We start from the raw sequence: 13,513 nt of genomic DNA on the forward strand, positions 1-13,513 counted from the left end.
TGAGGAGGAAATGGTTAAATGAGTGAGATAAATGGGTAAGTGAGGATGGTCTGCCAGGTGCATTCCTAGCCTCAGAGTGAGAGAGAGAGAGAGAGCAGGTGATAAAATGGGATGGGTTAGGAGCCCAGGTGAGACTCAAGAATGAGGTGAAATCAGGGTCCCCAGGTTGGTTGTACAGGTTGTGACCTGCACAAGGCGGAACAGGGGCAGGATCTGAAAGCCTGGCCTTCTGTCCCTTTGCGTGGAGACGAGTCTGAGGGGTGGAGGGTTAAACAGGGTCTTCCTTTTCCCCATATGCTCAAAGGCAATATATAGGCCAGTGGGGAACCGGGACCTTCACGCATTAAACTTCATACAAGTTTCAGGGTTAGTTATTTAGACAAAGTATCTTAGTTTCAAATCGCTGTGAGGTAGATAATATTTTAAATGCTAATTCATATTTTTCTCCCTAAATGCCTCCTTTTCTGTCCCTGTTGGAGAGGGGTGGGTAGCATTCAAGCAGATACTTAGTTCTCTAAGATTTCCACAATAAAGGGAAGAGATAGAACTGGCAGGAAACCAAAGGTGACTATGAATTCTTATGGTTTTTGGTTTTACAAAAAGTCCAAGCATTTGGGAGAGGGAGATTTGCAGGTATACACAAAATGCCTTGGTAAACAAAGGGAAGCAGGAGATTTCCTTGGGCTGTGGCGAGAGATGAGAGGGACAAGAGAGAGAGAGAGAGATGGGACAGATGAGGACTACAGAATAAAAAATAATACAAAATGAAGAAACAAATTTACCTGAAGATAAATTCTGAGACTTACATGTACTACCACTGCCTTTAAGTGAATATATTACAATGGCTGTATCAGAATCATAGTTCTTGCCTACCACTTACCAAGCACTGTGCAAAGCACATTCACACCTCTTCTCTCCTGTAATCTGCACAACAGCACTGCAAGGCAGATGTTATTATCATCCCATTTGACAGCTGAAACATCATGGCTCAAGGACACTGCTGGTAAGTAGAGGGCAGGGATGCAAACCTAGGTATGTTTTTCTTCCTGCACTATATACAAGCTATCAGTGACATACACCTAAACACAGGGACAAAGGCAATAACACTGGGGTTCTCAGAAGGTAAAAAAAAAAAAAAAAAAAAAAAAGAGCTCAGTCCATTACAACATTGGGTCTGTCTCATTGCTGGAAGTGGGGTATAGAAATAATACTGATGCCCAGAGGAAAAGCCCACTCATCACTAGACCAAAAGGAAAGAACTCTTCGGCAAAGAATGGAAGTTCTTAGGTCTGAAGAGAAGGTGACAGCAATCTGTCACCACAGTAGACTACAGAATTTGGCTCAGACAATAAGGCTCTAATCCCTCTACCAAATTTCAGAGACTCCTCTTCAGAAATGTCAGCATTGAATGTGTTTTCTATATTCAGTGGTATGTGTAGATTTAAAAAATTGCCTATGGGCATGTATATATTTTAGCCAGCCTATATAATTTCCCCTCATCTAATTTACCTGGGAAGTTCTATTAAGCCTAAACTATTCCTGTGCCTATCTACACGCCATTAGGCTAGAAGATACAAGCTTATACACATACACACGCACACACATACATACATAATCAATTCCAAGATTTCCTCTCAACTTTGAGCAGAAACCAGACACACTTTAGCATTTCTTTTTTTTTTTTTTTGAGACAGAGTGTCACTCTGTTGCCCAGACTAGAGTGCTGTGGCGTCAGCCTAGCTCACAGCAACCTCAAACTCCTGGGCTCAAGTGATCCTTCTTCCTCAGCCTCCCGAGTAGGTGGGACTACAGGAATGTGTCACCATGCCCGGCTAATGTTTTCTATATGTTTTCAGTTGTCCAGCTAATTTCTTTCTATTTTTAGTAGAGACGGGGTCTCGCTCTTGCTCAGGCTGGTGTCGAACTCCCGAGCTCAAACGATCCGCCCGCCTCGGCCTCCCAGAGTGCTAGGATTACAGGCGTGAGCCACCGCGCCCGGCCCTAGCATTTATTTTCAAAAGCTAATTTTTCCAAAGACCATGGCCTGATTTAAGTATTTCTGTTTGAGGCTTTGGGTATACGGTATGCTCCAATTCACAGGCCCAGGTTACCTGGTTAGGATCAGGATCAACTTCATCCCAGTTGTGAGTGACATGGCCTTGGTCAATGGATTCAAAGGGCTTGTGAGAAACTGAAGGTAGAATCCTATACAGCCAGCTATGGGGAAACAAGAGCACACAAGATACACAAGCCTTAGAGTAATGTTCCCAGTGTTACCCAGTCTGGCCCAGGTAGTACTATCAGGAAGATATGCAAGTCAACAACGATCTGTGGGCTTTAATGTGAGAAGCAATGACATAGGATCACTTTTTAATAGCCATCTGCTGCTCAGAGCCCTGGCCTCTTCTCACCTTTTCACTTCACCCATCACATTTCAGATGGACTCTGGTTATTGGTTATTCCCTTGCTGCCAAAAAATGAAGAATTGTCTTTCCCAACAACTACAAAGGAAGAGAGAGTACCTTGAGGCATACCTGTGCAGGAAATCCACAGAAAACATTAGCTTATATACATCATAGGATGCTAATCCTTGCTCTGGAGGGACTATGAATCCTACATGGATTGAGAGAATATTAGTGGTATCTTTGTTATTTTTTTGAAATAGAAATCAAATTTCTCCCTTAAAATTATAAAAATAATACATGTCAATGCTAAAAATAATTCATGTAATTACAAAAGTCCTGAAAGGTAAATGGCTCCCTCTCCAATTTCAACCAAGGCATTCCTCAGAGGCATCAGAGCTTAATGATTTTCTTACACATTCTTTCAGATATCTCCAACCCATATATAAGTAAAATTGCCAAATCATTGTACCACTTTACTCTCATAATAATAATGTGTGAGAGTGCCTTGTCACCTACATCTTCACAAATCTGGGGTATTAATAATTGTAGTCTTATAGATGAAAAATAGCATCTCATTTTATTTTTTATTTCCTTTATTGTAAGGTTGAGAATCTGTTCATTTGCTTATTGGCCCTTTGTAAGTTTTCTATGAATTACTTGTACAAGTACTTTACTGTTTTCTATTGCGGTCTATTCATCTTTTTGGTATTAATTTGTAAGGGGTTTAGAAGATTAATTCTTCTATAGTCCAACAAGAAGAGTATATGTCCATGTTTTATTATAGTACATTTTATAGCTTTGTTTTTCTTTTTTAAGTTTTACTATCTGTGCACGTCAAGGCCTGAGCCAAAGATCTTTCTGCCAGGCCCAGATCTCAGGCACCAGGAAGAGAAGACGACTCTGATAAGAAATTCTGAAAGACACCAGGAAGGGAACCTTCCAGAAGTTGAGAGGGACACTGAAACTCCCTGAGAGGGACCCACGTCCTTTCAGACAGGGTATAGAAGGAAGAGGAACCCTACTTCTGACCATGGAAGACCAGACCTGCATTAATAGGCTCTGGTCCTTTGAGCCCAAGGACAGTCTACCTCAGGGGATGGAGTTGGCCTGGCCCAACACTGAGACATTTGGGGAATAAATCAGCTAGATTTATTCTGTTTCCATTTGATTCCTCTAGCGCTTGATGTGACCTCAAACCTTGAACTTACTAAGCCTCTCCAGCTCCTAGTCATTTATGGGGTTGAGAGCATGTGTGCATTATTTTAGAACTAGCTGTGCAATCCTGGACAAGTTATTAAACTTTCTGGATTCTATATTCTTCATCCTTACCCTGTAGGATTGTGAGAAGAGTTCGTGTACCTAAAATGCCTGGCACATGGTAGGTGCTCACCTATTAGATATTTATTGAATTATCTTCCTTTAATCATCTGGGTTTTTAATCATGGTCCACATTTTCCACATTCTCTGTCCTGATTCTTGCCTTCCCAGGACCCAAGGAAACAGCTAACTAATCTGATAAAAATTAATCCCTGATAGAATCTCTAATAGTTTTGTGGTGGCCCTGCACTCTGTGGTTTAAATGAGTAGCAAGTAAGAATTTAAGGCTGGCCCACCTATGGATGGGGCTAGGCCCATCTCCCCACTGGAGATTTTGAGCATTTTCACAAAATTCTGTGGATACCTTTGGAGAGTTCTAAACAGATGGGTGAGCCATACCGAGTGTCCCTTATTTTTTAGCTGAGTTTCTAAAACTCCCCAGGCAGCACTACATTGCCCTGGACAGAGACTTAATTCTGATTCAGGGAACAATGCCAGCTTCTTAATGAAATGCCAACAGCTCCTTTTCAGCCTCCTGGAACAGAGCTCAGCTCCTGCTGGCTGAAGATATTGCTGAATAATGGGGACAGGCAGCAGAATCCGGAGACCAGGTGGCCTGTTAGGGAATGGGCCATAAAGTCAAGAACATAGTCATGGAGGCCAGTCTGTCATAAATTAGAGTGGACAGGAATTGTCTGTGTGCTTACCTGACCCTGTCTATTTGGGCTTGCAGGGAGAGAGATGATTGAATAGCAATAAAATTAACCCCTGATTTTTGGCATGTATGGAAAACTTTATCTTTTCTTCCATCCTTCACGTGCATATCTATTGAGAGAAAAGCAATACTGATACTGACATTGTAACATAGCACCTGCCATATGTCATGTTCAGCTCTCTGACAACCTCCTAGGGATACCTTGGAATCGAGGCAGAAATTCTGCTATGGTGGCAATAATTAAGGATGATGATTATAATAATAACTAATATTAATTGGGCACTAACTAACCATGTGCCTGGCAATGTTCTAAGCACTTTATACAGATCCTTTCCTTTCATCTTAACCACAACTGTGAGGTAGGTACTATAATTATTTCTATTTTACAAATGAAGAACTAGAGGTTCTGAGAAGGTAGATGATTTGCCCAAGGCCACACAGCTGGAAAAGAAGGATTAGGATTTAAACTCAGGGGCCTGACTCCAGAGTAGGCATGATTAACCACTAAGGCAAGTAATCTTTATTATTTGCGCGGTCCATTATACTTTCATAGCCACTATCTCATTTGTTTCTCAGGAGGACCCTGTGGAGATAAACTCAGGCCCTCCTGCTAAGCAGTACAAGACCACCTGCCCTCTTCCCCAAATCTCCAATCTCATCAGCATCCCTCTTCAGAAATGCCTTAGCTTGAAATCCCTGCAATTATATACTATTTATTTAAATCACAACACTTACGGCCTCCTGAAGCCACAACACCTACTACATCCAACCTGCCCCATAGGAGTTAATCAAGGGAGCGAGTTTATTGACCTGGCTTGTAGGATTAGCGCTAACATGGAACATGACATACTGTGTTAATGAATATGCTGGTTTCCAGCAAAGGCAAATCCCAGAGTTAAAACTTTATTAATTCAAACCACAAGGGGATATAATACGTGACCTTTCAACTACCCAAGTTTGGATTAGCTAACATTTTCATGCAAAGGACATAACACTTCTAGTCAGTTGAGGAAGATCTTGCTCCGAATCTTCCATAATTGTGACTTAATCATTATAAAACAAAACAAAACAGGCAAACCAAAAACCCAAACTCACTGGACAATCTTTACAGGAAGGGCAGACTGTTAGGAACATTTCCTTCTGAGTACAGGTGAGAATTGGTAAATGGACCTGGTCATGTGTTTTCCAGGCTCTGTGCAGCTGTTCCCTCATCTTCTTCCACCAGCCACTTGATTCTAGCTAGGGATGAGGCCCATCCTCCCTTGGCTATGACCTAGAGCACAGCCTATAAGAAGCAGAATCTTGGGAAGTTCTGGGAGGCTGTGGCTCAGAGACAGGAGGCAGCACAAAGTCCTGGTCAGAGCTCCTGGTCAGAGCTACCAGCTCCCTTCCCACAGATCAGAATTCATCTAATCCTTGTACCTTCTCTTATTGGTGCTCCGTGGACAAGTAAAAGCCGATCCTGAGAGCTGTTCAGCATAAAGATTGTAGGGGCAGACCTGAGGATTATTCTGAAACAAAGCAGGCAATAATATCATTCTAATCCAGAAAGCATCTCACCTTCCCACCAACCAACTCAGTAGGAGAACCCTGCCCTGGATGGGGATGCTCTGGGCTACTGCACATGACCATTTCCCACCCATACATACTTCTCGTAATAACTTTTTAATATGACTTTTCTCCTGATTACACAATATATGCTTATTGTAGAAAATTTATAAAATATATGGTATCACCCATTATCATAACATGTTGGTGTTTTCCTTCCATTCTTCTCCTCTGAAATGAGTATCCTATGATACATGTAATCATGTAATAATCAGGCCTTTTTTTCTTTTTTTAAGGAAACACTGTATCATGAGCATTTTTTATGTCTTGAAATGCTCTTCAAGAAATTTTAAGAAAATTTCTGTTTGCCGTATTTTTGCTATTGTGACCAACACTAGTGTGAACATCTTAGTGCATATATTTTTAAAGTACCTTATTATTTTATCATCATTGTCATATCTTATGCTGTTTAAGGAAACTACGAGGAAGTTCCCTTAACCCTGGACTTTGAGGATCCTCCTGGAAGTCCTAGTTAATCTAATTTGGGTTGGGTGCTTCGCCATAGGTAACTACCAATCCAATTTTAACCTTTGTGTTATCATTGCCCCATATCCCTGTTGCCCTCATGACTCATGAAGCTCCTAGACAGTTCCCAGGCTAGATTAGAAGAGCCTAGGTGGGTGGAGGCACTGTGGCCTGAAGGCTAGTCACCCAGGCATAGGATTCAGAGCTCTCCAATCATTGTACTCACTCTTACCTGTCCTTCTGGCAGGGAACCTGGGCAGCGAGGGTCCTCTGAAGCACATTCGTTCCCAAATCCAGAAATGTACTGCATGTGACAAAGACACAGATGCCACCATTAACTGGATTTAAAGAGCATTTCGCAACACTGGCATTCTACAAAGGTAAGAATTTCTATATAGACATATGTTTGTGTATAAAGTTTCATATATAATGTCTTTGCTGTATCTTCACATGTGAACCATTTAGGAAAGACAATATGCTTTCTGTGAATTTTAAAGACTTCCAATTAATCACAAGAAGAATACTAGATGTTGCATAGACTTGTCACCCTTAGCTATACTTGACTGATTTGTGGGCTTGTGTTTAATCATCCCAACCTAAGAGCAGGTTCTTTAATTTTGCTTCCTTCTGGGATTCCTGACAGGGGATATAGCACAGGCATCACCTCAACTCCAGATTGAGTATCTTGCTGGAGGGCCAAGTTTGCAACCTCCCTGAGCTTGGGGCTCTATATCCCTTCCATACTCTGGAAAAAAAAAAAAAAGCAACTGGGAAGAAGTGTATGGATCCACCCTGACAGCAAAACCCTTGATAGAAAGCTCTTCAAACTCCCCTTGCTATAGGCAAGACCCTACATTGCCTGGCTCTTCTATGGAGCATATATATGTGTTGATTGATTGATTGATTATTTGTGTGACTATATGAAAATGAAGTTTGGTGATACAGGTGGCTTTCAGAAGTGCCAGCCCAGAATCTTTTCACCATGGCACAATGGAGACTACTCTGATTGCCACCTCTTAACTTTATATCCAGAGTAAAAAAGTTAAGGAGTTTCTCAACAAGGTAAATTATGGGGAACCACTGAAACTTACTTTTGTAATGCTTAACACAGCTGAGTTTTTGTTCACTGTCTGGCTTCTTCGCTAGCCTATAAATTCCATGATGGCTGGGACTATGGCAGTCTTGGCTCATAGAAGGTATTCAATAGATATCTGTTAATTGATTTAGTTTTTCACTTAAAGCCAGTTCTAATGTGGGTGTTACGTATGCTGCTCTAAGTGGGGTTAGCACCCCCTGTGCTCTAACTTAAATACCAATTGATTTCAGCCCAGCATAATGAGAGTGCAGTCTTGCTCAGTGAGTGAAATGCCACCATCTGAGCACATCTCCTTAAAAGATATAAGAAGGATGGGTGTGGGTGGAGGGGAGGCCCTCCAGAGTTCTCGAAGGCATGGAGATGTAACATGCCTGGGTGTGTGAGCGATGATCAGGCCAACAGCTCTATATTTGGAAGAAATATCAAATGTGAAATGTTATGACCTAGAAAGAAATGGAAGTGAAATTATTCTTTTTGCCTTTAGTCACAATTTTTATATATTTGAAAATTTGTCATCATAAAAAACAGCAACTTATATACAGATTTGTTAGCAGCAGCATGTAGTTTGGAATGATATCTTTGAGGAAATAGCAGAGACCATCCAGCATTCTGATTCTCCACTGAATGCAATTTTCTTCTCTCAAAATGAACCTCATGCTCATCATCTACAGGATTGAATTTGAGCTGCTGAGAATTGGTAATAAACCCAAATTATCCTCAATTCTGTGAAATGGAATTTTAGACCAGCCTGTGGCTGAAGCCACTGAGTATTACAGTGCCTTCACTTTGTTCCTCTGCAGCATTGTTTCTCTCTGCAAGGGAGGAAGGAAGGTTGAGTGCAGCTGAGGTTTCTGGCTGGCATGGGTGGATTTACTTATTAACCTTCCCTGTTCTTTGTAACTGCTGGCCTCTGAACAGAGTCCAGGGTTATATGTGTGTTTGGAACAGGGAAAAAGAGAGTTGGTGCATGTGATTCTGAAACAGTTGATTCAGACTCTGCTTTAAAAAATAGAAAAAAAAAAAAAAAAGTAGAAAGTACAGCTGGTAGTTTGGAAGGGAGCCACCCAAGCACCCAGAGGTGTGAGTTCTGAATCCATTTCTCAATCTTAGCTGCAGTGCATTGGCTAAAGAGAGGGGTGGAAACTGCTGAGTCATGCTCAAATCAGTTAACTTTTTTAACCCTCCAAGAGAAAAATTACAGATGAGTTTATTAGAGCTTTAAAATGCCATGTCCCTCAATGCCAAAGGCATCTGAATTGAAGAAGCAGCATTCTGCAACTGCTTTCTCCAGGCTTTGAGCTCAAGGACAGAATCTGAACTCTGCTTTTATCAGCTGTGAAAATCCAAGCTTTTGATTCCAGCTGGTTCAATGACTATGTAAATATATGTCTTATACAAAAATAAAATTAAAAAATCTAACGTTAAGCAAGTATGTTTGTATATTTCTTCAGTTCAGATTTCTGAATAATTTGAACCCACATAAAAATATGACTTCATTTCTTTCCAAGAGAATTATATGCATACTTTCTAAATGAAAGAATAAATTACTCAGCTCCATGTGACTTCAGTACCATCAGTTCTTTGGCAGCTTAAGGGTATACAGCTTTTTAATTCTCACCTGGTCCCCAGGATATGATTTGCTTGTCAGAGTAGTTTTATGAGGTGCTTTCCCCTGACTCCAATTCTAGGTAACACCTGATGGGACGAGCAGATGGTGCACCTCACTTCCTTTTACTGGGCATGAAGGAAAGAGGAAAGTCAGGGTAGAGATGGAAACTACTGCTGCCTTTTTTTTCCTGTAAAATAAAGTCCAGTATTTCCAGTTCATCTTGATGGAAACATAGACTATAGATCGTTAGGGGAATTTGAAGATTATTGCAGTAGGCTGAATAATGACCTTGAAAGATATCTATGTCTTAATCCCTGGAACCTGTGAGTATTACCTTATGTAGCAAAAGAGGCTTTTGATGTGATTAAGTTAAGGATGTTGGATGAGGAAATATCCTGATTACTTGGGTTTACCCTAAATGTAATCAGAAGTGTCCTTATAAGAGGGAGATAGAGAGAAATTGGACCACAAAAGAGGAAAAGGTTATGTGATGACAGAAGCAGAGATTCAAACTGTGCACTTTGAAGATGGAGGAAGGGGCCACGAGCCAAGGGATGCAGGCAACCTTTAAAAGCTGGAAAAGGCAGGAAGCACATTTCCCCTAGAGTTTCCAAAAGGAACGAGCTACACTGACACCTTGACTAGTGAAACTAATTTCAAACTTCTGACCTCCAGAACTGTAAAAGAATAAATTTGTTTTTTTAAGCTAATAAATTCATAGCAATTTATTACAGCAGCAACAGGAAATTAATTATGTAGACGAGTGGGTTGAGTCTCTGACTAATCATTGGAATCTCTCTGGAAGCTTGTTAAATACAGACCCAGAGCCATCAAATCAAATTTGGTGGTGGGCTCAAAAGTGTGCCTGTTAAATAAGCTCTTCATTTTAGAAACAAGAAAACCAATGCTTGGAGAAGTGAAGCAACTTACTAAAAAATATAGAGTATATTCCATTTTAAATTTAATTTTATCTTTTGAATTTTCTTCAAAAGCTGTGCTTTTGTATAAATGTGATTTCATTTGAGGATTTGTGTTGACATATCCATTAAAATAAAGAAATAAAAGATGAGAAACATTTTTAACAATTATGTAATGTTTATTGATTAGAATGAGTATGATGCAATCTGGCTTTCTGTGTTTGAATTCCTGACCTCTGGAGCTAACCTTTCCTAGTGGAGATTAGACAGCAGGCTAGGAAGAATGCCTTTGAAATTTAGAACAAAGACTTGCATGCAATTTACATTAGCGTGCTGGTGCTGTGCATAATAAGTTGCTTAAACATTACAGCAGGACAGGATTTTAGATATAATTTATTTATAAATGGTAAGGATGTTTCTAACTCCTGCTGAACTTCCTCATATGATTTTCATGAGAAAACAAAGTTTGTACGTACTCTCCCTCTTCTAAGACTTCAACTACTACCATTGGCATTATGACCCCCCATATATATTCCCCCAGCCCTGCCCACTCCCCGAAGATCTAGATCCATGTGTCCAACCATCTTCTGGGTTTCTCCATTTAGCTGTCCCTCCAGCAACTCAAATTTGGTTGAAACACTCTTGGATCCTGGAATATGCAAGGCTTTCTGCATGTGCTGTGCCTTTGCACTCACTGTTGCTCTGGCCCCCATCCTTCTTCACTTAGCCAATTACTACTTCTCCCTTTAGACTCAGCTTAGAAACAACTTTCTGCTGGAAGTTTCTCTTGACTTTACCTAGCCCAGACTCAATTCCTCTCCTATATTAGTCTGCAGCATCATGAACTAGCACATAATATTTGCTGAGTGAAAGCATAAGAGTTAACTCTAAGGCATAAAGATAAAGAAACAAACTCTTTTACTCTGGTATTGAGTGTTTTCAGGATCCCTATCAATTAGAGAGATGTTTGGGTCTTCAAATTCAGCATCAGGACATAATGGGGATTAGGGCAAGGCTCAAACCCTGCATTCTGGGTAGAAGCCTGGGGGAAGGTCTGGCCCACCTGGCTTGAGCCAAGGTTCTGGGCAGTTCTATTCAGGTGCACATGCATGTGTTGGGCACTGATGCAAGCCTGGGCAGGGCACTAGGCACAGTTTTAGATACTGAGGTTACACTCTTTTTCCCTGACCTTAAGACTCCAGACTAATAGGAGCCACTGAAGCTTCTTTTTGAGACCGGGCTTTGGATTCAGAAAAACCCAGGTTCTAATCCAGTCCCCATTAGTTATCAGCAGTAACCTTGAGCAAGTCACTTAGTCTGAGCTTTACCTTCCTAACTGGTCATATAGAACAAGAATGTCTATGTCCCAAATTTATTTTGAGGATTGCATCTAATAGCACATAAGCCACACATACTTTTCAATTGCACATTAAATAAAAAGAAGGAATTATTTCCTAAAGGAGGTGTTAGGGCTTCTGCTGGCCAAGGGCTGATTCTGAACCACAAAATAGTAGGTTAAGCATACCTAATTGGTCCGCTGGAAGCAGCAACAGGAAGATATCAACAGAGTAAGGAATGGGAAAGAGACATAGTGAAAAGTGTGTCCCTGGTAAAGGGGAGCCCTTACTATGTCTACAGATTTCCAAGACAATATTTGAAATGAACCAAGGCAAGAGATGACCAATAAGAGCTTCATCTTTTTCCTTTATCACCATTCCCTTGTCCCTCAGCCCCAGCCATGCCCACAGACACCACAGTGCAGTTTCTGAACACAGGCCTTTGGACCAGGGCTTCTCCAAGTCTTTTCCAACCTCGACACCCTGGAGTTCTCAGAAGCTTCCACAAATTCTGGCTGAAGAAGTCACAGTGAACTTGCCAGATGGTTCCTTACCTTGAACTCAGCCATTTTCCTTCTGCTGCAGGTGTGTTGAGTTCAGGAAACCCAGGTCCAGAGAGAGTATGAAGCCAAAATATTTCTATTTCTCCTTCGAACCGCTCTCTAGATGTTTTTTGTTCTCACCACTCCACTTTGCCTCATTGGTCAGCAGGTTGCTCAAACCAGCCCAAAGCATTGCCTAACTGACACAAAGGGAGAAAGTCCAGCAAGCTTATTTCTTAACTGCTTACACATTTGCTCTTGGCTTTTACGCAGGTTGTTTCTAGACGTCTTTGCAGAGGCCTGGCTCCTCTTCACCTGAAGTAGAGACTGGCTAATTATTTGTTCCAGTTAAAATGAGGCTTCTAATAAAAAATGGAGAATTTGAAGCTATCTGGGAAAGGAACTGTGGCAGTTAGTGTCAGGAAGGAACAGAGAAAAGTGCTCACTCTCCTGGAGAGCAGTGAGAAAACGACCCAGAAGTTTATCAAACCCAGATACTTACACTCTGGGTAAGATGTTTACACATAGCTGCCTGAAGACAGAGACCAGACCAGATAGCTTTCTGCAGGTGCCTCCCAGGACTGAGCTTAGGTTCTTGGGAGAACCATTCAGAGCCTGAAACATTTCACTTAAAGCAAACTGAAGTGTTAACTATTGCTCCTCTTAGTTTCTACATACATTTAATATTCTTACAAATTTGCTAAGAGTTTTCTTTCCTACTTCCTTTATCCCCGTAAAAACAGAGTAAGGGATTACTTTCTGGTCACCTTCTCTATGACTCCCTTGTCCTTCATCTTGGTTACTCTCCTTAGTCACTGACAGGTAGCAACTTCATGGCTAGTGGCATGCAGGAAGGAAGAAGACATACGTTGAGTGCCTGCTTGTGTCAGATTTTTCCATAGACATTACCTTATTTAATTTCACAAAAACATTCTTGTACACTAGGCATTATCACAACTGAAGTGCAACAGACCAGGAAGGAAATATAAATGACTAAAGTAGGCTAGGTGATTTTTCAAGATAAAATGAAGCTTCAATTTTTTACATGTTGGCAACTAGAACAAATAACAGAGAGAGAATAAGAAGAAAACCATGTGGCAAATGGCATAAAAAATGCCTCCCCCTGCAAAGTGCCCAAATTCCTCCTACCGTTGTGTGTGTGCCCCTTTGGATGTGACTTTGCTGCTTCTCCCATCAAAAGATGGAGTCATTTTTTTTCACCTCCTTGAATTTTACTTTGGCTAGTAGCAAATGACACTAGCAAACATGAAACATAGGCTTAAAAAGTGCTTGTGCCTTAGGACTTGTCCATTTCTTGCAGCCTGAGACCACTATGCAAAGAATCCAGGTTAGCCTCAGAGGTCCAGGTAACAGCAAGCCCTGCACTAACTGCCAGACGGGTGAATTAGACAATCCAGATGACTACAGACCCATGTGTGATCCCAGGTGAGACCAGCAGAACCACTTATTAAATCTGGCCTAAACTGCTGACCCACAGAATT

General features: G+C 41.1%; 1 protein-coding gene across 1 annotated transcript in view; it reads right to left on the reverse strand.

Moving 5' to 3' along the window:
- HGD (homogentisate 1,2-dioxygenase) overlaps positions 1-12,192 on the reverse strand; it is a 43,405-nt gene extending 31,213 nt beyond the window's left edge. Inside the window, exons 1-4 of the mRNA XM_069475104.1 lie at positions 12,024-12,192; positions 6,743-6,814; positions 5,860-5,948; positions 2,112-2,217 (exon numbers count right to left, since the gene is read on the reverse strand). Of these exons, the coding sequence (XP_069331205.1) occupies positions 2,112-2,217; positions 5,860-5,948; positions 6,743-6,814; positions 12,024-12,038 (282 nt within the window). The 5' untranslated portion in view covers positions 12,039-12,192. The remainder of the gene's footprint in view (positions 1-2,111; positions 2,218-5,859; positions 5,949-6,742; positions 6,815-12,023) is intronic.
- Positions 12,193-13,513: the final 1,321 nt, after the last annotated feature.

The sequence above is a fragment of the Eulemur rufifrons genome, chromosome 7 (assembly GCF_041146395.1).
Source record: "Eulemur rufifrons isolate Redbay chromosome 7, OSU_ERuf_1, whole genome shotgun sequence".
Taxonomy (NCBI): domain Eukaryota; kingdom Metazoa; phylum Chordata; class Mammalia; order Primates; family Lemuridae; genus Eulemur; species Eulemur rufifrons.